This window comes from Periplaneta americana, chromosome 4 (genome assembly GCF_040183065.1).
Source record: "Periplaneta americana isolate PAMFEO1 chromosome 4, P.americana_PAMFEO1_priV1, whole genome shotgun sequence".
Taxonomy (NCBI): Eukaryota; Metazoa; Arthropoda; class Insecta; order Blattodea; family Blattidae; genus Periplaneta; species Periplaneta americana.
Genome location: NC_091120.1, coordinates 153,366,808 through 153,393,267, shown reverse-complemented (window position 1 = coordinate 153,393,267; position 26,460 = coordinate 153,366,808). Strand labels below are relative to the sequence as shown.

At 35.3% G+C, this 26,460-nt stretch overlaps 1 protein-coding gene across 3 annotated transcripts; it reads left to right on the top strand.

The window, feature by feature from the left end:
- Positions 1 to 3,307: 3,307 nt before the first annotated feature.
- LOC138698332 (lipid storage droplets surface-binding protein 2-like) lies at positions 3,308 to 16,608 on the top strand. 3 transcript variants are annotated; one of them, XM_069824174.1, is made up of 4 exons: positions 3,308 to 3,465; positions 5,534 to 5,857; positions 9,136 to 9,388; positions 16,200 to 16,608. In XM_069824174.1, the coding sequence occupies exons 2-4, from the start codon at positions 5,537 to 5,539 to the stop codon at positions 16,484 to 16,486; spliced, it is 861 nt and encodes a 286-aa protein (XP_069680275.1). In that variant the 5' UTR covers positions 3,308 to 3,465; positions 5,534 to 5,536; the 3' UTR covers positions 16,487 to 16,608. The 3 variants fall into 3 exon arrangements, with proteins under 3 accessions (XP_069680275.1, XP_069680273.1, XP_069680274.1); XM_069824172.1 differs by having other exon boundaries at positions 9,124 to 9,388; XM_069824173.1 differs by lacking the exon at positions 3,308 to 3,465 and adding an exon at positions 5,050 to 5,070 and having other exon boundaries at positions 9,124 to 9,388.
- The last annotated feature ends 9,852 nt before the right edge of the window (positions 16,609 to 26,460 follow it).

Genomic DNA, 26,460 nt, shown 5'->3' with positions numbered 1-26,460 from the left:
ATGACTAGGGTTGCCATATTTTTAAAATACCAAAGAGGGATATTTTATTGCATTTAATATATGAGTGACTTAATAATAATGTATTAACATATTGTAGGATAATTAAACAATTATTTTTTCAGCATTTTAATGAATATTTATCATTTCATTTGTTATAATTTAGAATATTGTGTTATTTAATGTGACAATTTAGTATAAACAAAAATAAAAATACATTTTTTTGTTAACTAACGTTTAGATTAACATATAGAATGTGTTTAGGTAACAGGACTTATCTCACAAAAGATAAGTTTTTCAGGAACAACAAAAATTAAACTTTAACACATTGTTATTAGTTACATTGTAAATGAAGGAATGCAAACATAGGCCTAATTGTCAGAAACATATCTTCACGTTTTGTAATTAAATTCTAACTAATTACAGCAAAAAAGTCACATTTAAAGAAATGAGGGTTAAGCCCTTTTACCTAAACACCATCGATATAAATATTAAAGTACAAACTTAAAGTGGTATAACAGTATTCTCTTAAAACTGCATACCCCTCAAATCTGACATTGCGTGGTGTACTTACTTCGCGTCGTGCGACAATTTCAATTCCCCTGAGGAAGGGGTAGGCCTAATATCTTAAAATGCGGGACATATTGCGTACCGAGCGGGTATGAGCCAAACACGGGAGAATTTCCTGAAAATCGGGAAAGTCTCGCCATATTGGAATATAGCCGTAGTTACGACCCTTGTTCGTATAGAATTCAGTGTCTGTTAATTTGTCAATTTGTAGGGATATGAGGTGGCGACCTACAGATAGAAACTGTGACATACAAAATTCAATAAATGTGGTAGATTAAGGAACTTTTTATAATTATTGCGGTATTATTCGTCTACAGTACCGGTAGTTGCGAATTATAAGCAAATTGTATAAAGTAAATGTTTAATGTAGTGAAATGAGAATCAAAGTTGAATTTTACCCAAAATAATAATGATATTATAGTATTTATTTTATTGGGTTATTTTACGACGCTGTATCAACATCTAGGTTATTTAGCGTCTGACTGAAATGAAGGTGATAATACCGGTGAAATGAGTCCGGCGTCCAGCACCGAAAGTTACCCAGCATTTGCTCATATTGGTTTGAGGAAAAACCCCGGAAGAAACCTCAACCAGGTAACTTGCCCCGATCGGGATTCGAACCCGGGCCACCTGGTTTCGCGGCCAAACGCGCTGACCGTTACTCCACAGGTGTGGACATATTAAAGTAATAATAATAATAATAATAATAATAATAATAATAATAATAATAATAATAATAATAATAATAATAATGTCAATGCTTTTCTTCTCGAGAAAAAGGTGGTGGAACTCAGTGTAGAATATACATACGTAATCTGTTATAGCGGACGGTAAGGTGATTACTACTGTAGACATCGGATGTTTAGGAAAATGCCTATTTTATTTGAATGTTCGTATTTAAAGGCTTTTAGTAAATGTGCACAAATCATGAGAAATGAAGCATTCTGATGAAGTTTGATCTTGCCTTTTTTTTACCTTTTTTGCCATTTACGCCTTTTTTACTTTAATGTGTACGTTTTTTGCCCCTTTTTTGCTTTTATATATACCTTTTTGCCTTTTTCTTTATATGACTACTCACTCAACAATACTGCATTTATTTCTGCGTTCGAAACCAAGGAAATTGCAGTTTTTATAGTAGCCATATACATGGAACACCCTGTTGCAATGCAGTGTTGTTTCGCTTACTCTGGAATCGACCTTGTCCATACCAGCACTGCTACCTGACTCCAGAACTGACCTACCCCATTAATTCCTGGCTTAGTTGCTTCATGAGTGATGCCTTATTGGTATCACTTGAGAAGTTCAAACCTGTCTTTGTACAGTTGACTAAACAACAAACATCAGTTATTAGTCGAATACATGAGGCGTTAGATTTCCACGCTGATAACCCGGTTTCGAATCCCGGTGAGTCCAACTATATTTTTTGTGGACAAAGACGGTGTTTGCTGGTAGGACTTCGTGGCTCTACCGACGCTCATTATTGTTACATTAATCATTGTCATACTGATTTTGTCCAATAAACGTGACAGAAGTTTGTGCGCTAATCTTGAAAAGTTGCTTCTTGTTTATTGTAATTCAAGTAATGGACGTGAAGTTGTGGATGAATAAGTACAAGTGAAACAAGTCTATAGAACAGAGAAACTACTTTTCCAGTGTACTTTGTTAAGTTGCTCGTTATGGTCTTATGGATGTTTACTCTATGAATTATGGATGATTCAATATAATTTCAATGCCTTTTATTGCCCTATTTTTGTTGTTTTTAGAGCCTGTTTAGGCGCCTAAAATAATATTTCTTAGTGTCTTAACTTCCGATGTCTAGTGATTACTGTCCAGCACTTGGGAATTTTGTAGTTTTTAACCTTCTTTCTGTCCAACATTTAAGACCATCAAGGTTAAAAGAAAAATTATGTCAAAAAAAAAATATTAACACATTTCTCGGTTCCATGATGAAAAATATAACAAAAAGGTCCGGCGCGTTCCGTCAGAAAAAAGCAGTGGTAACATTACTTCACTAACATACTATTTTTAAATGACACTTGCAACTGCAAAATACATATATTCGGATTTCATGGAATTATTCTTGTTTATGAAACTGATGATACTACATTGGAATGTGAAAGGATTGTCTTGTGATCTATTTGCAGGCATTCGGACATTAAGGAAAATTACAAAACATACTACAGACTGCGTGGGTCACTATGATTGAACATAAAATCTGAAAATTAAAATTAAACAAGATAGGCCTATCCCTGGATAATTAATGTTTTCCCTTGTAAGTGTAAGCAGAACATTTTTTTAATAAATCCAGAATTTAATACTTCATAGGGAGCAGTTTCAGAATACCACGGTAATATACGTCAGTCGTTGCATTTTCCAAAAAATATATACCGTATATTACATAAAAATGGTATAAAATATACAATGTAATAATGAAGAACTCGGTTCGCGATCATTTACCCATAAAACGCAACAAACTTAACCAAATATTACTGTGATAATCATATTTTACGTCGTTAGATCAATAAATTTGTAAGTTTGTTAAGAACTACACAATGTGTTTCCGGAACACAGTAACGAAACCTCTTTGGGCACCCCTTCCATCTCTCAGCCTAGAACTTTCAGACTTCCTGAATAAATGACTGTCATCATTGTGGCGTAATGGTTGGGTAATGACGTTCCGAGGTCTGATTGGCTGGAGTCACATGCGCATGCGCTGTACCAAGCGCGAGTTTCCAACTCAAGGCCTCATGGGCTTGACTTGAACGGTTTGGACCTAATCGGTCATAATATAAAACCGACGCTATCAGTTGACTAACTGTATTCAGTCGTTCGAAGTTTAAGGTGCTTGTTTCGTCTTTAGGAGTGCCATTTAGTTTCAGTGATCGTTAATACTAGTTGGTAAGGCTATTATATACAGTGTTTTAAATTTTTTTAGATAATGGGTTTCGTACGAAACTACATTATTTTCATTTCTTGTGGAACGTGCTTGACATGTGACTAGTTGCTAATGAAATTGAATTCATCTGTAGACATTGAAGTTCAGGAACTGCATTGTAGTCGTTAAAATGTGGATTAACTTAGTCCAATTTTATTTACAGATCTATATGCATGTGAAATTATTGGTAATCACTCATTGACTGTAAAACATAACCTTAAATGTGTGCGGCCAAATATTATCAACGACTGTAGGTTTTAATTTCGAGTCTTCTATCTGCCCTGATTTGTGGAAAATTTAAAACTTTTGTATGAAAGGTGATTAGATGAATATTGGTACCGTTACCTAAAATCTTCAGAATCATGTGGGCTTGAGTAACGTAAGGTTCTTTTGTATCTTAATGCTTATAAATGGAAAGGGCGCGACGTATTACTCAAACCTTTCCTTATCTTATATATGCAATCTACGTGTATCACAAGTATTTATACCCATGGCGTTAATGCAATCTCTACTTTTTTTTACCGTAGAATGTAGGGCTGCAACGTCTTGAAGGAACTTACAAAAATAAAACTAAAGGGTATCCAAGGAAGAGTCCCTATAAAGTTGGACTGGTCTAGTAACGCCACCATTTATCATATACTGTAGTTTCTTGTACAATGTAGTTAATTCGTGATCTATTTGCCACATTAACTGTAGTAAGATCAATAGCAAACGAATTAAATTCTATTAAACGTAGGCTAATTATAAAAAGTCATGTTTAATGGCTTTGGAAGTATTTGAAGTTAATTGTGCGTAAATATAATGTTTAAGTGTTTGTTCTTGAACGAATTCGTAGCATAATGGTTATGGTAGTGATTCACTAAACGAGAGGGTCTAGGATCGAATCCCGGCATATTCGAAGGCAAGTCGTGTATTTCAATTTAGTATAAAGTAGTTGGTAGAATGAAGTACTGTCCGTTACTCAGGAGAAGACGAGCGGAAAGAATGTGACCTTCTTGACTATCGCTGTTGATTATTATAAACATCTCTCAGATAAGCATCCCAGTAGCCAGGTTATTACTCGTGCAGGAAACATGAGTAACAATGCGTATGGAAATTAAAGCTAAGTTGAACGGAAGGAGACCTAATGTTTCCGCTTACTGCAGTACAAATATTGGACGTGTTGTACGTTATCTGTTCACATCCCTTCCTCCTCAGTCCGCTCTCGTCTTCTGAGTCACCGACAGTAGGCGCAGGGAGAAAAAGGATGACACGTCATCGATCTAGTATTTGTCTGAAAAAGCAGCGACTGATCCTTGGATCTTACCAAATAGTGAACTTTAAGCATTAAGTGTCGATTTTTTTTTTTTTTTCATGCAGGCACTGGTAACTTTAGGAAATGTTCTTACTTAAATAAACTACGTTGATTGCCATTTCAGATTGTGATAAATTAGTGTTATCCGTGTAACTTGAATAAAGGAGTGAATTAAAAGAACGGTATTGCTTGTAATTTGTCTACGTGTTTTCTATTCACACGCTGTTTCCATCTAAAGATTAGTTTGGATAAAAGTTGCTGTTTTCCTTGAAAGGCGAGACCACTTTCGTTGGTAGGCCTATTACTGTTTAAGTATGAAGTGCCTCTTAAGTGTTTAAAGTATTTGGCCTTACAGAAGTAGTAGTAGTGATGGTTAATATGGCGTATATAAAAAGTAATAGCCTATTTTATTGATCTTATTTATATTAGTACTGAAAACGACTTAAAACTCCGATCTACGTATACTATGGTAGCTATGTGCTATGTATTTGGGTTCTCAGTTTGCTTTTAAAACAATTTGTTTTCCTTTCGCACCTTTTTACATTCTGTAAACTTCTAATTAGAAATTCAGGTGTAAAACTAATACATCTGGGTATAATTTGGTTTTACGTGATGATCCAATAATAATTATACTAGCATTTAAGTTAGCCTATAACGTAGGCCTATTGAACATAATCAAATATTTAAGTAGGTACGACAAATTACCTGTAATGACTTCGACTTTTTTTTTTTTATAGAAAATGGAACCAACAGCAACAGCAGCAGAGAATTCCAACGCATCAATGCCTCACTTGGAGTGCGTGGACATGATTTCGAAGATTCCATTCTTCGAGATGGCATGGAACCAATCTGCAGGAATGTACGGAAAGGTGAAGGAAGCCAATGCAGTGTTCAACTGGACCCTGTCAACTGCTGAATCAGCCGTGCTTAAGGCTGTAGAACAAGCTGCTCCCATTGCAAAGAAATTGGAACAACCTATTCATGCGGTGGACCAGACCTTGTGCAAAGGAATTGCTATCGTCGAAGAGAAGCTGCCCCTCGTCAAAGAACCACCTTCACATGTAAGCACACTTCTTTACGTTTCTTGTGCATTGCCCTACATGTAAAGATTGTGGTAGCCTAGAATCATGATTAAACTAAAAGAGTAGAGTACTAACGGTAGTTTCGGCTAGTGGGGAAAGTGCATAGTAGCTTAATGTAGGCTATAATCGGCGAGTTTTAAGTTGTATGCTTGCATTGGAAACAGAACATCCTTCACAAACCTGTGATAGAATAATTCGTTCAGTAGATTTTCGTTAATTTTCTTCGTAAACTAAATGAATCTGTTAAAACTAGTTTAAACTGTTCATGAAATATTTACGTAAATGGGTAGTTGGGATCACTGATAAAACGCCATCCTTTTTGTACAAATCACAATTTCTACTAGAAATGTGAAATCCTAAGAAAAATTTAATACGAATTAAAACGGTAATTTCATGTACATTTTCAGGCATTCTCTATTCTGAAACGAGACAGATAGGCCTGTCTCCATTTGATGGTATTTATAATGCCTACTTAGGCCTATTATGTGATATTAACTTGGCAGTAATCTTAACTTTCCCAATCGCCTAACTTCGGATCACTTTTATTCAATCACTTCGAATTCTTCTACTTAAAAACTTGTCTTTAAAATTTAATTTTATTTGTTCCTTGTAAATTAAGTCCACGTTATGTCACTAAAGCTGCGCAAGGTTGGCAGGAGCACAGATAAGTAAAGGAGCAAGTCTGCCATAAGTAGACGTTGCAATGTAGGCAACATAAGAGATATATCCGCCAATATTTATAGCGTATTTTTGGTCCAGGACAAAAATTAGTCTTTTATTTACTGATTTGAAGTAGCAACCATTTTTTTGGTTCAGAGAAATTCTTGTCTTTTTGCCGGCAGGGCTTGAATGGTGTATAGTTGGCAGCAATTAGGTTTAGGTTGGTAACACGAAGCAAGATGGCAGGCCTTCATAATTCTGTTACTGCATAGAACAAATTGGAAACTAGAGACCATAGATCACACACAGGGAGGCAATCAAAATTTTGTGTAAATTTTTTATTAACATGTATTCAGCTTACATCTGATATTCTTTATCCCGTGTTTTTAGTTTTTAAGGTTCCAATTTAGTTCTAACATATGCCCATTCTTGTTGAAACGATAAATTTTTTCCCTAGGGAAAAATACTCTAATAACTGCATGAAATCTTTCTAGAAATTTAATAATTTTAAACTTCTGAATTTCAGAAATGGTACTAGTAACACAACAGTTCTTGATGTGCTCTTAATCTTTCGGTGAAACTTTGATATCTCCCCACACAAGACAGTAGAGAATGTAGGCCTATTTAAATCATTGAAACTATTCCACATTCCTAGACTTCGTCGCTTAGATATTCCCTCAACTAACTACACAAACCTTTTCATGTACCTCTGCCTCATGTCATTTTAGCTATCCCTTCATTTAACCCATCTAACCATAACGAAACTCAAATCAGACGTCAGTCATCGCTGCGTCTGTGATGTGAGGAGATATCAGATTGGCCTTTCTTTTAACAATGTGTTAATCAGTGTGGGAATAAGTTCTTGTTAGGTCTATATCTTCCTATGTGCAGACAAGGAATAAAATACAGTACTGGTACCCAGTGGCGGCTCCTGCCTATTTCTTAGGAGGAGGAAAGTTAACAGCGCAAAATGACACCTTGAGAAAAATATGATTCAAATTAGCCTACATGCATACATGTAAAACCAGTTAGTGTTAGGGTTGGCCTTCCCTTTTGTATAGCAATAATCTTTTTGTAAAAGAGTTTCCTAAATTGTCCAAAATATGTTTTCACTTCCATTCATTATTGAATAATTGCACAAATTTACAATTACAAGGAAATTCACAACTCGCAGCATTTTTCACGCACACTAGGCCTACAGCATCACATGTGTTGGAAGAGATCAACTACCAACACGTAACCGAAACCATTTTACGGAAATGGGAATGAGAAATAATCTATTAGGAAAGCGAGAACACTGAACTCACCCACGTGGTCTGTGTTGCCACATGTACATTTTACAAGTTCAGCATCACATGCTTTTGAAGAATGTCTGTTCTTGTAAAGTCATACTACCGTTATTGTTCAAAACTACCGGTGGCCGATTAATTTTTTATGTTAAAAATAATGTAGTTTGCAGTACTTTCAATTTTAAATATATGTGTACAAAACTGACAACTTGGCTGTTGTCCTGTCTAGTAGACAATGAATGGAAGTGAATTTGAGCCCAAAAAGATCTGCGATACTAACTTAGAACTACTTCTTTGTTTTATATAAATCCAACTTCAACTTTCAGATATCCTCGAAAGTTTCAAACCATGAATAGTAGCTTATATAAAGTGCAATGAATAATATATTTTGATTTATAATTTAAAAAAACTGTTTTTATTGTGCCTCCTTCTGGATGTGTTAGTCTGGTTGAATGCAGCATCGTTAGATGGTAGTGGTAGCGAGCTTGCTGCAAGACGAGTCAGTTTCTGTTTCCTGCCCATGTGCTGATTCAGAGGAGGATCTCCTCCCTCTCCATTCATTTACTTGCTTTAAAACTCTGCTTCTTTCTCCGGCCGCTAGCACGCTGTTGTCTGTGTTAACTGCAGTAAAGGAGGAATGGATTGACTTTCCTCCATATAAACAATCTCTCATCCTTCTCACAGTTTTCTAGCAGTTCATGAGTGTGCGTCGTTTAAAACTCAATCAACCGAGGTTTTCTTATAGCTGTGAACTTAAGTTATCGAATCTTCCTCGAATTTCAAAACATATATTTCATTTGGTACTTACTTTCAAAAGAAGAAAAATGTGAGGACGTTCCTCCCTTCCCTCCCCTGCTGGTACCATATAAAAAAAAGTGAAATGGGTGGCAGATGATAGGAACAGCTAGGCTAGTCAATTTTAACAATGTTTCATCTCTGTTAAATTCGAATTATCTTTATTATGATGAAATGTTTTATATTTAGTTTCTTCGAATTTTCCCAGTTTTAAAAACTAGTTACAATAAATTTAAATTAAGACACAATATTTATACTTTTATAAATCGTAAACTTTCTTTTCAAACAGTTGGAAGGATTAAACACAGAGATTTACTTTTTTCGAACTTTGAGTATAATGTCCTCAGGATCAAACTTGAACATTGTCTTTGTTACATTACTTTCTTCCTATATGTACTGATGCTTCAAAATAGCCTACTTGCATCAATATTCGGAGAGAAAGTTTGCTTCACAATATTGATGTAAGCATTACTGTATAAAATTTCATAAAACTCTATGAAGATACTTTCACAGATTTATGAGACTGCAAAGACATTCGTTAACTCTGCACTGACGAGCCCCATGGACACTGTATCAGCTGTGAAGAACTATGGTGCAGAGAAGGCACACTGCTTGAAAGAAGCAAGCCTCCTCAAAGCCAATGAGGTGCTGGCCACTCGATATGGCAACATGGCTCTGAGTGGATTTGAGACAACTGCAGCTCTGGCCGAGAAATACCTGGATTACTACTTTCCTGCAACAGAACAGGAAATAGCTCAGGATGAAGGTGAGAAAAGTTTGTTTTTTCTTATTCTTAAATGTGAAACTAATGTAAAATGTTTGAGATAGTGATTTTGTAATTGTGAAATTTCGGTATGTCTCTACACGCCACAATTTCTCGGCCTCGTATTACTTAAATACTGTATTTACCCAAATATAAGCCGTCTCTGAATTTAAGCCACACCCTGTTTTTAGGTTAATTTTTTTTTTGGGGGGGGGGAAGAAAGAAAATGGCTTGTAATAATAGGTTACATTTCATTGCCAACACATGTACTGGTATATAACTGAACAACACTCCAGATGCTATAAAAGTAATCAAGAAAAGCACAGACGAGAGATGCTGTTTCGAGATATATCTCGATACTTTCATTTCGAATCCATGCAATAATCGATATACTTACTTACTTACTTTTAAGGAACCTGGAGGTTCATTGCCGCCCTCACATAAGCCCGCCATTGGTCCCTATCCTGAGCAAAATTAATCCATTCTCTATCATATCCCACCTCCCTCAAATCCATTTTAATATTATCTTCCCATCTACGTCTCGTCCTCCCTAAAGGTCTTTTTCCCTCTGGCCTCCCAACTAACACACTATATGCATTTCTGGATTCGCCCATACGTGCTACATGCCCTGCCCATGCAATAATCGATATATCCACAGGAAATGAATTCAGAGCAGAACATAAATTGTAATATCACAATAGACTCCTAAAGCTAAAGGTATCCATAGGGTGCACTGCTGGAACAGACACTGGTGGCTTAGGACGCATATTTATATTGTTCATGCCTGCATATTACTCGTACCTGATTTTAAGCTGCAGATATATTTCGTCTTAATCTAGCAAAAAAATGTGGCTTATATTAGAGTAAATATGGTAATCCCCTCAAACCCACTAACCTTGTCAAATACCTCACCTTGTCACTTAGGTATATTCTCATTTAACTAGTCTAACTTTTAAAGAAATTTAAATCAGGCGTCAGTTCTGTGTGTAGTGTTGGGTGATACCGAAGATTGACCATAATTGCTTATGAAATGAAGTAAACTTCAATCTAAGATTTTGCAAGTTACGTTACATTACAATTATATGAAATAATTGTGAAGAGTATTGAGATCAATTTAAAAATTATCTTCGGACTATTGTGGACACAAGAAGTGTTAACTAATGGTACAAAAATGTGAAGTCTTGGTTATTAGTGACAATCTGTCTCATCATTCCTTTTAAATTTGAAGTCTTAGTGCTGGACAAAATAAAATATTCTAGGCAAGCAGTTCTCAACTCTTTTCAATGATGTACATACCACTATTTTTAATCTAGGACATTAGCTGTACCACTAAACAAATTTATATTAGCAAATCGTAGAGTGTTGCTCTCAGGGTCGTAGTAAATGTTTCTATGCTCCAGTACCAAGGCACGTTTAATTAAAAACGGTTACTATTTGCATTAATTTAATGGAGTGTTCCATAAAATATACAGGAAACTGCTATTGTTATACTTCATAATTTATATTTTTATTTCACACTTTAAGTACCACCCAGCAGTGGCTTGCATACCATCAGTGGTGTGTGTACCATAAGTTGAGAACTGCTGTTCTAGGCCCTCGACTTAGGAAATTGAATTTTTACAATAAACAGCTTTCTGGTTACACTTGTCTAGATGTTTTACCATGTGTGGAAGTGTTCTATAAATCAATGACGTCGATTAAATATCAAAATAATATTTTTTATTCTTTTAACTTTGATTATCCACTTTTTGATTTTGTTCTTTACACTGTTATAACCTTAATCTAGTCTCTACTTCGTTCCATAATGTCTGACAGATGAAGTAAATATTACTGGCAACGGAAGAGAGAGAAGTAAAGTTGCTATTCAATAAATATCATTTCACGCTTATCTTGAAGTTAGATGGTCTGAAGCATTGTCTCTATCCAACTTCAAGACAAGTGTGGAATGAGACCTCTGCCATTGGTTGAATAGCAATTATACTGCTCTCTTCCTCTGCCAATAATATTTACTTCACCTGCCAGAGACTATGGAATGAAGTGTAGTTGATATTGATATTTGTCACCATGTTCTACAATATAAAAAAACTTGTCAGATTACCAGGAAACAATTGGCATTCATACAGTCCTCCCTGTAGATTGAAAACTCAAAGTTTCGTATCCATTGTTCAAGAATTAAAACAGAAAATCAATATCCCGAATTTAAAAGAAAACTTACAAATTAAACCAAACCCTTTAACTCTATTAAATATAGAATATAATCTAAATTTAACAGAAGAAATATTGAAATCAGAAGTAAACGCTGAAATACTGAAACAATTGTCTTTAGAGACAATTAATATTAGGTACCTGCCACAAAACTGGCTTCATTTATACACCGATGGATCCTTGATCTCCAGAGAACAAGGTGCCGGTGCAGGTGTTATGTGCTGTCTCTTCTCACTTTATAGATCTCTTGGATATGGAACAACAAGTTTTGATGGAGAAATCATTGCAATAAGTGAAAGTCTCGGGAATCTTCTATGCCACATCAATAAATTTAGGAATGCAGTTATGTTGTCAGACTCCAAAGCAGCTATTCTATCAATAGTCTCTAAACACACATCTTCATCTCAAACCACAGAAATAAATAAAATGCTCTCTCAATATCACTCAATAAAAGAATTGTATTCCAATGGATACCATCCCATTGTGGAATCCTGGGAAATGAGAATGCGGATGCTTTAGCAAAGAAGGGCAGCACTGCTACTTACAGATCTGTTACTAAATCTACGTATTACTCTGTGAAGAGATTTATTAAATCTACATACTTAGACTTCAACAAACAAAATTTGATAACACAATCCCAAGGGAAAAAATGGAACTCTCTGCATCAAAATCCACAGTTAATTCCCGATTTACCACGAAAATCGTCTGTAGCTGCATTTAGATTGGCAACAGGCCATGATTGTTCGGCCAAACACCTGCATAGAATTGGAATATATCAGTCCCCTAACTGTCCATTGTGCAACTCAAACCAAGAAATGGATTCGGAACACCTCAAAATCTGTGCTTCAGTGGCTGGTCATGATAATATCTTTGAAAAATATTGGAGTGCAAGAGGTCAAATGAATTTGTCAAACGCCTGGCATTAGAAAACAATAATATAAATCTGTTCTTGTCTGATTATGAGGATGTGTGAGATATATCAGCCTCCAGTTTCTCGGTAATTCCACATATTCCATTTCATTATTTCATCAATGTCTATTATGCAATATTACTGCTGCTCTTCCAGTCAAGTTAAATGACACAATAATCCCTTTTGCTTCCTGTGTTAAAAACCTTGGAGTTTACTTTGATACGCATTTAAACTGGAATAACCAAGTACCCATATTACCAAAAAAGTGCTTTCCATACTACATTCCTTAAACAGCATTCGAAAATTCCTTCCGCTATCACTCAAGAAAATACTAATGGAAACACTAGTAATGCCCCACTTAGATTGTGATTTTCTACTGACTGACCTCAATGTCAACCAGTCGCAAAGATTACGTGTTCATAATTCTTGTGTTCACTTTGTCTGCGATCCTCATCCTTCCAAACTCTAAACTGGCTATGGCTTAATGAACGTGGAAATTTTCATTCTCTTGTTCTCATTTTCCAAGTCCTTCACACTTCTACACCTACCTACCTTCCTTGCCCCCCCCATTTGTTACCTGTCATCATATCATAATCTCTTCACACACACGCAAAATAGCTGCATACTAGCTGTACCAACACATAAGACGACATTGTATTCATCATCATACACAATCTTGCTCTCACGCTTGTGGAATACCCTACCCACTGACATCAGAGACTGTCAGAATTTAATAGCGTTCAAAAGCAAGCTTATTAAGCATTTTCTTACTGCGTAGAGTAGGTTTAATTTTTACTTAATCAATAAAAGAAATGCTTCTCCCTTAACTTTTACAATAAACTGTGTAGCTTTTATTAATCTGTTAATCTTTTAGTACTTCGATTTTTTATTGTATTTGCAAATTTAATATTAATTGTAATTATATAGTCCACACCTGTGGAGTAATGGTCAGCGCATCTGGCCGCGAAACCAGGTGGCCCCAGGTTCGAATCCCGGTCAGGGCAAGTTACCTGGTTGAGGTTTTTTCCGGGGTTTTCCCTCAACCCAATACGAGCAAATGCTGGGTAACTTTCGGTGCTGGACCCTGGACTCATTTCACCGGCATTATCACCATTTCGTTCAGATGCTAAATAACCTAGATGTTGATAGTGTTGTAAAATAACCCAATAAAATAAAAATAAAATTGTAATTATAATTGTATTCTTAATATTGTAGTTGTAATCCCCTGGTAGAGGGGAAGAGAAGGCCTGATGGCCTTATCTCTACCAGGTTAAATAAATAAATAAAATATGAGCTTCTCTTTCCACATTGTTCTGCCTGTTCTTCCAATCTTGTCAGATCTTCAGAGAAGTCTCCATCCACTAACTTTTGTTTTTATTGTCCTCTTTCATTGCCCTTCATAACATCCCAAACAGATCGTTACTTTCCAGTTTATCTTGCAATTTTTCAATTCCCAAAATGTTATTGTTTCAATGTCTTGCATCTAGCAATGAAGCCATTAGCATTCTTGCTCTCCAATACTTCTGTCTTCTGCAGATAGTGGCTCTCATTCATTTCCTCTTGACTGTTGCACAGGTGACAATGGTGAATTTAGAATTTGTAGTTTATGCAAGTGGCTTGCCAAGCAATCATGTCCTCTAAGCAGCCTTAAGGCTGCAACTGCAGTTTTCTGTGGTGCTTGTGGGATTACTTCTGGGTTCAAGATTAGTGTGTTCCAATTTTTGTTTTTGGAATGTTTTTTTGTTTCCTCAATATGAAGGTGTGAGAATTTAGAATTGATCAGGCGCTTTACTGAAGTCATTGGCAGATTTGTTGTTTTCATTTGCTGTATTGTTGTGCTTTTCTTGGCAAATGTATCTGCCAGTTCGTTGCCCTTGATCCCACAGTGTGCCAGAACCCACTGTATGTGAATTGTTTTAGGATTTTGAAGTTGAACTAACATGTTGTAGCAATTCTTTATTTTGATTTTTTTTTTTTTTGGTGGTGTTTGAGCATATTGCTTGAATTGCAGCTTTGGAATCTGAGAGGATTACTGCTTTATTGTACTTATTAATTGGGAGATTCATTAATTGCTGTAGAGCTGTGTGTATTGCCATTATTTCTATGTCGTAATTTGTTGTGTTAAGACTTTGTCCCTTCCATGGGGACAAACATCCTATCCAGGACACCGAAAGTTTCTCCCCTTCCAAACAAATTCTAAAGACGCCCTCATACTGATAAAAGAACAGTAGTGGTCAAAGCCTCACTTAAACTAAGCTGTTGTCAAGCATTTTATATTACTTTCATTGTGAAGCCTGGAATGAGGAATGGTCATTACAGTTTGTTTCAAACTATAAAACTCAAACTTCACTGTTATTCACTTATTCGTGTAGGTAATTACTACTGACCTATTTGCTTAGAAAAAAGATTTCAGACCTATTGGTAAAGAAGTAAAATGCATTCCAAATGATCTAAAAGTTTTTCATAGTATCAAAAATGACCTATTAGTTTAAAAACGTTGATATCAATATAAAAAGGATTTCTGTATAAATAGGCATTGCCCTAATGTGAAAAATCAGACTTTTCATCAACATCCACCCCCTACTTGTATAACTATGGCTAGGATTTTGATGACCTATAAATCATGAAAAAAAGTCCTAAAAACAATGCATTTATGACCTAAAAGTTTTTCAAAATTGCCCTTAAAAATGCTCTAAAATTTGATATTACATAATTGGCTTAGTAGGAAAAGAGGTTTTGTACTATCTAATATTTAGATTAGTAATGAAATTAAATTTTGCATAATTTTTTCTAAGAAGTACACTTAAATTATTTTACCTGATGCAGTTTCCATGTATGATTGTTCACCTCTGCTTCAGCATGTGGACGTGAGGTCAGCAGTCAGCTGGTCGGTCTTGGCCCTTCATGGGCTATAGCACCATGGATTTACTTTACTTTTAGTTTCCATGTAGTCTACCACAAGGCCACTCTTATCCAGAATTAGAAGGTACAGAGGAGTCTATATTGAAGAGGTGGTTGGACTAATCCATTACATGGGGTGTACTACGTTAAAATGGCAATATTTGTGTAGAAAAAAGATTAAAATACGAATATTATACAAAATAATGGGTATTAATGGACAAAATGTGTGAACAAAATATCGAAGGAAAAATTATTTTACATTAATATTAGGTAGGGATTTATGGCAAAAAAAAGACCGAACAAAACAAAAGATGCTCTTATGAGTTGAAATGGGCAAAAAAATGCCCTAACAAATGTCTTAAAACACTGTTTATCATATAACGTATAAATACTAGAGGAGCTATGTTTCTGGCTTACTAGAAAAAACTATGAAATTTCATCAAAATCCTAGCCCTACTTATAACTTTTCTACATATTTCGTCAGTTTAGTATTCCTGGTTTGTCTGTTATTTCATTTCCGATTTTATCCATCAACCACTTGGATTTTTTTACATATGGGCTCTAAATGAAAAAAAAAAAAAAGTGATCTAATTTGTTTCTGCATTGATATGCCTACATACAAAAACTGAAAATGTGAATCAATTGGGAAAAAATGTCAAATTATACCATCCTCGCCCCTTAATTCTATAGTTACTTATAGTGTGTTTTTAGTACTTCGTTAAGACTTCAGTATTTTTGCAAGTATATCCCAGTTTTAGAAAAAACTGTTCAGTATATTAACTTGAAAACCGTTTTCAGGGCTTCCAGCAGAAGTAGAGAGTGAAGACAAGGTGCTGAACACAGTGCACACAGTGGGAAGGCTGTCCAATAAATTTGCACGCAGAGTGTACAATATCCTTTCATCACAAGTGAAGAATCTGAACAAAGATAACATGCAGCAGTATGTAAACACTTTGGCCACAATCATGCACCTCACAAACCACTTGAGCACCATCAACCAGAACCTGAAAGCCACCACTGGAAGCAGTGAAACGAAGACTGAAGACACTAGCAAGAAACAGGATGAGAAATCAAAGGCTACGTGAGAGAATAAGGTCCGACTATTTTTGTATTGTAAATTAAATATTTTCTGGTACTGATGTTCGTGTTTTTTATATGTATTTTGTTAAAAGTTATAAATAATTATATATAAACAGTTGATACATAACTCTGGCTATTTGTTTTTAATCAGACCTTTAACATCACATTCCTGAAATTTTTATATCCCAATCTCCATGTTCATGTCCTTAAATCATTTGCTTTAGAAACTTTACAAACGATAAGAAGATTGGCTTTATATCTACACTAACCACTCTTAACTTCGAAGAGTGAAGCTGGAGCTGGACATAACATCTTTCAATTTACTGTCATGCAGGATCTGACAACCAACTTTGGTGAAGAAATTTTTCCTGTAAAATCTCTCTGAAACATTTGCTGTGCTGTCATTTTTCTCCTTTGCATTTCAGATTACCAGTAAAAGTGAATTTCAAAATAGGTTGCATGTAATTCAGATTGTATAACTCATTCAGAAAACTTTAATTTCATTGTTCTAAGGGCCCTTTTTTCAGAGGTTGATTCAAATGAGAACTGCCATATTCAAATCAGGTCTGAGATTTTAGTTTTGATGTGGGAGCACTACACAGTCTTTAGATTTTGATTTGTAATAATATTACAAAATATTCTATAATATGTTGAAAGATTACTTGTATAAGCTTGCCAACCTTATCAGTGGAAATGAGGTTGCTGCTATCGCTACAGACAGGAAATGTGCAATGAGCTCAATAGTTCTGACTCCTGCTGTTGGCAATTGGAACTAGGGTGGTCTATAATACAATCGCCCAATATGTAAAGTTATTTTGTTGGCAATTTTTTAGATTGATGGTTAAGTTCAAAATACTGTACTGCTAAAATATGTGTGACAAACTTTCATTTGCATCTTTCTCAACAATTTTGCCTGTGGACCTGAATTGTAATTCAGAAAGCATCAGGTGTATGTAATGGTGATTGACCATTAAAATTCATATTGTGCAATTGAAATTATTGAAAGGTAGTTTGTTTGGTAATGACAACTGTTTTGTTTGTGTATTATAAAATAACATAAAGGCTCGCCTCCAACATGTTAAATTGTTTACAATTAACATCCCAACATGTTGAACATGTTACTGCTAATTTCATTTAACACTTTGTCCACACTGTTAATCATGTTAAACTTTACTTTCTTTGTGTAGTTAACATAAACTGTCTAGGAGATTTTAATGTAGGTAGTGTCTTATTTTCAAACCTTGGACAGTGGACTCAGATGATTTGACTTTTGTAATTGCCTCTCTTGCTTGTTACATGGCCTTGAAAAGGAAGAGAATGAGAATGTGGGTGTGGCAATATCTTGGTAAAAGACACTATGCAGAAGACATTCTAAACGAACTTAAAAGTTGAAGATTGATTTGGATTCAAAAACTTGCTGAGAATGTCTGAACATGATTTTAATATAGTGCTGCAAAAATACTTCCTGTTATATCAAAGAAAGACACAATTTAAAAAATTACAGCATGATTGACTATCATAGGACCTACAACATGATGGATGTTAAAGGAGCGGGTAATATCGTATAATTATTCTTTCCAAAGTTTTACAAACGTTAACATACATCACCAAATACGATAATTACTGATGTCAACATAACATTGTTTAGCATATGACGAGAGTGCAAAAACTGTTGTATTCTCGAGAACAATTAAAAAATTCCAGTTCTCTAAAACAATCTGCCTTCATATTTAAAGATAAACACATGTTAGGTCAATAATACATGTTCATTGATTTGATAAAATACATTAAAGGTGATATATTTTCATCGATTTGATAAAATACATTAAAGCTGATATATTTTTTTCATTGATTTGTTAAAATACATTAAAGGTGATGTGGAAATTTTACATATTAATAGGAAAGGTAAATTATTAAATATTCTGGAGTCTATCGAAATATACAAAGAAATTCATAAATTCTCTCAATTTGAATGAAAAAGCAATTTACGAAAAAAACTCTCATTGACCTTTATATCACTTCTGATTTGAATAGTAAGGGCTGTATTCATAGACATTTTTAGCGTGGGCTTCCAGTGGATGATCAGCGTTTTTCGTATTCATAAACCAGTGTTAGCGATAGGATATGATTTGAATTCTGTACTAGTAACCAGTGGATAGCTGGGGCTAGCTTAGTATGCTCGTAGCATGTGCTGCGAAATGTCAATGAATAGCACCCTAAAAGACTAATGTAGTATTAGTAAACTTAATTTCTGTCCTTTCCTTCATCTCAGTCTCCTTTAAGCCAAGCAACAACATGGTTTGAATAACTGAAACACGTCGGTGAGTCATTCATCCAAGTCGCAATTTTGTCCATTCTTCTTTTATCTTTATTTTTAAATGTCAATTCTATTAATATACTGGGTGTTCATTTCAGAGTGTCATGACGTCACTGTTGTGAGTCAGCGATTTGAAGCTAGTTTCAGCTTTTATGTTAGAGAAGTTGCCTATTAATCAAGGCGTTCAATCTGAACTTGAGAACGTGTACGGTAGAACTTGAATGTTGTAGCAACAAATGGCGGTCTGTGTGCTACCATAACCTCTTTCGAACTGTGTTTTGCGCGGGCAAGTCGTACGCAGGGTATTTGTTATCATCCGTTGCGTACCGCAACATTCCACAACACAAATCAAATGCTCCGTGTCCATGTTGACCGTCGAAGTTAATGTCAACAAATACGTAAGTAATCGTCTTAACCCTCTCGCCATATCCCGACAATAAGAAAAAAACTCACCTCAGTACGTGTTTCCAAACAGTTCACATTCCTGCCACTGCTGGCGTCCGTGTACTTCAGAATGAACGCCGTACTTGCTCGGCAACTTCTCTCGCATTTAGGTAATACGCCTCTGCAGGAGTGTAGGAAGATTGAATTCTCTAGGCTCACCGGCTAGCCACATGACACACTTTGAACTGAACACGCAGTACTTTTATTCAATTTCATTATACATTATTTTCAATCGTCATATGCATATACAGAAGATATAACACTATTGCTTATTTAGAAATCAATTATATTTTATATTTTTAACGTTTCTAGTCAATGAAAGAAGTTTACAAAGTATCATAATTTAAGATATCTTCTATTTTTCCATTTGTCACTTTTTAATTTTTGAAATATAACTAAACAGGATATTAATTATAATTGTTTTCATTTTGCAGTCATTGTAATTAGTCGCTGAAGATGGAGAAGCATCTCTGAAACATGTCTAACATCTTCAATAATTTTATTGTACTTATTAGTGAATTTAAATACTATTATAGTCACAATCATGCCATGGTATGAAAGAAAAATTTCACAACCTCGAGCGGGAATCGAACCTGCGACTTCCTGTTCTCCCGTCAGGCGCTCTACCACTGAGCTATCGAGTTCGTCTCACACCAAAGGCTTGGAATTATCCTTTCACACTGGCGACTCTGTTATAGAGTACTGTCCATAGCGTCTGATCTAGTCAGCACTGCATATGGGTTGAAAGAAACTTTACAAATGTAATCTTCATCTTACGATGTTTGGTGACGTATACACGTCCGTTGATGTGACATATTAATGAATTTAAATACTATTATAGTCACAATCATGCCATGGTATGAAAGAAAAATTTCACAATCTCGAGCGGGAATCGAACCTGCAACTTCCTGTTCTCCGGTCAGGCGCTCTACCACTGAGATATCGACTTCGTCTCACGCCAAAGGCTTGGAATTATCCTTTCATACTTTATTAGTGTTCATGCAATTGAAATATATCACCTTTAACAGTCTGCCTTCTTTGTTTTGTCTTTGTATTCTTTTGCAGACACATCTTACAAACAAGGCCTTTGCATCAGTGCATTGATTTTATTCTGAAGTATTTTCTTTCGTCCACTCCATTACTTCGAACAACTTACAGCCAACACAAAGGACCAATGATAGTATAAAAATTAAGATACGTGCCACAAAATCGAAAGTTAGTTGTTGCTATGGAAATGTACAAAAAACTTTGCCAAACTGTACTGATTCTGCATGAGCAAATGAATTGACTTCATATGTTTTCATTGCTGCTGGAAAACACGCCAACATGTTAAAAGTGTTAACTTCAACATGTTATATTTAACATCTTGTTAAATGTTTAATAGTGGAGATGAGCCTCAAGTTTCATGGTTTACAGTTCATGTTCTCAGAATTAGAATTGATTAATCTGAATTACGTCTGGTGCTTTTGGACTTGCAATTTAAAAACCTGAGTTTACAATTTATCTTTCTGAATTACAGCTGGAAAAGTGTAGTTCCTCCTAAAGCTGCCATTCAAGCAATATCATTGCTACAGAAACTCCAGATGCTGCAAAATATCTTCTCTCGGATGCTGCTAAAAAAACTCTTAACAGATTCAGTTGGAGCTATCTTAACCCTCTATTGGTCCATGTGACATTAGTCCAGATTTCCATACAAATGCACGTTTTGTTATAAGCTAGTTCAGGCCTGCAGAACTCGTAAGAAGGGGAAATATGACGTCAGCCTCACTCCACTTCTATTGGGGATGATCGACTTCCGCATAGAGTTATTTACCTTCTCTTGTAGTCAAAGGTCCATCAGTGGTGGCATGTAATTTTCAAAAAGGATTGTAATAAATTCATTGTTGTTATAATGCGTTATCTCGTTTCAAATTTTACAATTATGCTAGATTTCCTGTCGGTAGTTTCTTTGAGATTTCTTTGCACCTAACCTGTTTTAGATTTTCGAAAACTTTCCTCCTATCATCAACTACGGAAACATAAATTTATAGCATTTAAGTAATGAACCTTGAAAGTCACTATTAATTTCAATTCAAAATGAACACAATGAGTATATAAATAAATAATAATATACAGTTCTTAATAATGAACTTACCCGAAAGTTTGTGGATTCCATAATTCTTAATATGGACTTTGTTGATATGTAGTTTAATATTGAAATGACGAGTGGAAATAAATTGGATGGGACACAATAAACAAGCAATTCTTTCGTCTTCAACAACAAAATAATCATATTACTATTTCCTTTGGAAGTAGTATTCCTTCATGGGTTTAGATTTTGCCATGTTCCAGTTCTCTTTAAACTGCAGTACGCGTATTATTTGTTTGTTTACTTATTTAAGTTACTTATTTAGGCCTACTTATTTAATTACTTATTTATTTATTTATTTACTTGTGTATTTACTTCTTTACTTATTTATTTATTTACGTATTTACTTATTTCTTACTTATATATTTATTTGGCTGGAGTGCTTTACAATGTTGAATGACAGCATTGACATCCAGTCATATAGCTATCACTTATCAACGTACAATTTATTTATCATCCTATTATTAGTAAAACCAGTTAAGACCAGTAATACAAGTTTTGTGAAAACAGGAATTAAAACTTTATTAATGCACGAAAAATCATAATAAATTCTTCAAATAAAGTAATTGGTTTGTTGCCTGCAAGCAACATTTCGGACTTATTTCATTTTAGTAGAATACAGACCACGGAAAGACATGTCAGGGACCATACTTAACTTATTTTACACAAAAAGTGGATTTAATCGGCTTTACTAGTAATAGGACGATATATAAATATATATATATATATATATATATATATATATATATATATATATATACATACATACATACATACATAGGTAGACCTTCTTACATTATTAGCACACATTTAAAAATTTATTTACATGTCTTTTTATTTTTTTCCCTCATTCATTTTTCTCTTACTTTCTAAAGGTATGTTTCTAAGGATTTTATTATCTGTTCATTTGTAAATTCTTGATAGCGTATTGTATACCTGCTGCTGCGAATGAATGTTAATGCAGCCGAGCGTAACTAGAACATCATGATCGCGCTGGTAGAAAAGATGGGTGGGATAAGAAAGGGGAGTACAGCAGTGCTCTCAGGAGCTACAGTTCTGGAGGCCTGAGCTAGTTACACTTAAAATCTGTGAATATTCGTTTCGTGACTTGTCTATTCCAAATCGTACTTTTCAGTGCACATTTGTGTGTTGACCTTTTTTTGGGAGTAAATTCATGCATAATGCCTATTTTCATGATTTTAGATTTCAGTAGATTTAGACTTTGCTATTGCGTATTATAACCGCCATTTTGTGGTAAGAGCGCTGGAATTATAATCCTGTGGACCTGGGTTTGATCCCCTGTGTATCCCCATTTTATAACTTGGGTTGAGCAAGTCCAGGTAACACAGGAGTTTTCTCTGGGAAGCTCCGGTTCCCTTGTGGCATTCCAACAAATCTTCATAATCATTTCAATGCAGTATAGTGTAGGCCAGAATCCTATGGTGCACCCTGGGTAACAACTGTTGGTAAATTGGTCTACTTAACAGGCTTCATATGGGTTAATGATGAAAGTACCTGTCATTGGTTTAAAAAAATATTGCATATGGCCTTTTTTCTGGCTTCAGTGCACGTGTTATGTTAACTTGCATAGTAGTGCCTTTCATGAGTGTTGCTTTATAGAATTTGGTATTTCCACGTTATCTGTGTATTGAGAAAAGAATAAAAGAAAGCTAACTGTAATGTGGTGTAGTGACATCCTACATGACTAGTCTATAACTTTTAAAAAATTCTCCCTTTAACACTGAAATTTCCAACCCCAACTCCTTGTTACAAGCCAGAGGTCAAAACATTTAAAGAAGGGCAGAAGCAGCATGCTCGCAAACTGCAATTTAGTATACTTTTGTGTCGTGAAGTGTTGCTGTAGGTCCTGTTAGAACTGCAAGAAGAGATCTTGTGTCAAAATGGATTGAGGAAAGGGAATTTCTAGACAAATGGTGATGTAGCTTGTGTTGTAATAAAGACATAAATACTTGTGTATTTTGGGGTGCGTGATAGCATCACGGTTAAGGTGTAACACTGCACAGTCTGAGGAGTGTGATTGTAATTCCTGATGAGATCATGTCTGTACTGAAATCCAAACAATTCTGCTTCACTTTGTCCCAAATTTCTTCGCTTATGTATGCACTTGTCTCTCCTTGTGAAGTAGAAAGATCATTTTCAGTGTTAAAGAATGTGCTTCAGATAAACACATGAGCTTAAGTGAAGAAAGTTTTGAGGAATTAGACTAGATGGCAGTTCAGAAGGCGGTCAGCTGCTATATGCGCTGTAGCATTTCTGGTATGTGACGTCATAAGCTTGTACAGTAGAACTAATCGGAATCAGTCTGTAACAAGTACTTCCAGAGTTCGTTTGTTCATGTGTGAGTGTTTCAATACATTGAATAAGTAAAACCCTAGATCATATATGTAACAGATAACTCCTCGCTACGTTAAAATCGGCAGCACTTTGAAGAGAACGACCGCCAGGATCACCACCCGGCCGCCGTAAACGAACACGAGATGGCAGCACAGTCGCTAATGCAATTCAAATGGGAATTATGACGTGACTCCTTATGTACCAACTAGATGGCAGCGTAGTAAACCTGGCAAAAGTTGTTAACCTTAAAGCCTATAAGCCCGACATATCTGTTACATATATGATCTAGGGTAAAACTAACATTTACTGTGTGTAACATAAATAAATGGAAGAAGAGACTGTAAAAAGACAAGTATTGCACAGACAGGCGCGGAAAATAGTGTTCAAGGTGTATAACTATTTTAAAAACGTTGACGAGCAGAAAGCTGCCAGCCATCTTGATGCTGGCTGCAACGTTGCCAACGTGCAAGAAACGACTGCAGAAGCATGTGGTGTGGGATTGAGAACCGTGCAAAGAATATTGTTAATGAAGAGTTCTTGTTTAGTGTCATGCTTACAGTAATCAACGGCTAAGATCATTATTGTCTTTTGATAATTGAATGTAATCTCCATTTGTAAAGTTTCTTTCAACCCATAAGCAGTGCTGACTAGATCAGACGCTATGGACAGTACTCTATAACAGAGTCGCCAGTATGAAAGGATAATTCCAAGCCTTTGGCGTGAGACGAACTCGATAGCTCAGTGGTAGAGCGCCTGACCGGAGAACAGGAAGTCGCAGGTTCGATTCCTGCTCGAGGTTGTGAAATTTTTCTTTCATATACCGTAGCATGATTGTGACTATAATAGTATTGAAATTCATTAATATGTCACATCAACGGACGTGTATACGTCACCAAACATCGTAAGATGGAGATTACCATAGTTATATTTTAAAATAGAATTAATTAAATTAAATTAATTTTATATTAGTATTAACACTAATTAAGCTAATGTTAATAGAAGAAAATTCATTTTTCTTTCTTTAATAATTCAAGGCTATTAGATTTTGGATAATCTTTAACTTATTAACTAAAAAAAAAAAAAAATAATAAATGTTGGTACTCACATTGAGATGAATGAGCCTGCCGATTCTTGCACAGCTGTTCTATGTTTAAACGTATGCTGGTAAGCTTAAGTTGAAGATTGTCACATACATCGAGTCTATTTCGGTAGCCTACTTTGTTTTTATTAGAGTTTGTGATGAAGACCCTTTATCACGCAGATATGTAGACGCAAACTGAATTATAATCTCTAAAGCACCCTTGTACAGTTCACTGTACTCTCTTTTCGCTTGTGATGTGGTCTAGAAATTAACCATACCTTCGCTTGGAATTTCATTGTAAGTCTGGTCTCATTCTAGAGTTCAATTAACTGTTCTCTTTCACTCAATGAAAATTTGTTAGTTTCAATATTGCAATGAAAGTGATTACGAACCCATGAAAATTCGTCGTATTTACTTGGAAAATAAGTTTCAAATTGTGACCTCAGAGTTGTATTATTGGTGTACGACGTACAGTATGTGACCATTTCAATGTGCAGACTGGGTGTCAGCAAAACTATTAAGAAAGTCATAAATACATGAAAAGGTTTAGTCCTCTGTTATGAATTTGGTGGTCCCTGGCTGGGTTACAGGGTGGCGCCAGATGTGCAGGGAAAAGATGGCGAGAAACACCACGTTCATAGTGCTTTAAATCCCTCTTTTGTTATTGAGAGTAGAGTGGGAAGTGAGTAGACGAATAGGGTAATAAATTTCGTGAAATGTCAGTACTGAGAGAAAAAGTGAAAGGCGATTGCCATGTGTCATTTCCAAACTCTGAGATTTTCAGCTATTGAGTGATACGCAATTCGTTTCAATTTTATTTTTTGTTCTGCCTTTTTTGAAGGACCACAAGGGCAGATCTCGAGGACCACAGGTGCTCTGTGGACCATAGTTTGAAAAAAACGCTGCTCTAAAGCGTTTAGCACAGGAAACTGGAATATCTCAGTCCCCTGCAAGAAATGCGACAAAATTATTGAAACTGAAGCCATATAAAATTCCAAGAGTGCAAGCATTAAGGCAGACATACCCTGATAGAGTGCAATTTTGTAACTGAATGTTGGAGAAGGTGAATTCAGGAAAAATTGACCCTAAATTAATTTTTTTTTTTCTGATGAAGCATGGTTCTATTTAAATGGACATGTATGTTTTCAAAATTACTGATATTACTGTTTGGAAAAACCGGATTTAGTGAATAAAACACCTTTGCATGGTGAGAAGATAGGGATCTGGTGTGCAATTAATGGACATCGCATTATTGTTTTACACAGAGATGTATGGTATATTTAAATTATATTCCGAGCAAGCAATCTTTATCAAAATTAATTACATTGTTCGTTATAAATTATAGTAGTTATAATATTCAAGCTACTGTCCAAGCTATTCAACTTAAAACTAATTCTAAGATACACTTCATTAGGATTTTAAAATAATCTCAAGTAATTGGTTGCATTAATCATCATTATTAAAGGTCGAAAATTGGATATATTACGATGTACCGAAGTACATATGATATTTCAGTGCAGAATTTCTGCGTCATCATAAGATGATGGAAGAGTGGAACAGAGAAAAATTCTCTCTGGCACCAGGATTTAGAAATTGAAATTTCAGGGAAGATATTCCATCGATACCCTATGTGTTCGTTCCTGCTCTAACAATA

Excerpts from the sequence above, each read along its gene's own strand:
- LOC138698332 (XM_069824172.1), top strand. The coding sequence starts at position 5,537 with ATGGAACCAACAGCAACAGCAGCAGAGAATTCCAACGCATCAATGCCT. Across the intron at positions 5,858-9,123 it reads TCAAAGAACCACCTTCACAT|ATACTTTCACAGATTTATGA; the intron begins GTAAGCACACTT and ends AACTCTATGAAG. Across the intron at positions 9,389-16,199 it reads GGAAATAGCTCAGGATGAAG|GGCTTCCAGCAGAAGTAGAG; the intron begins GTGAGAAAAGTT and ends AACCGTTTTCAG.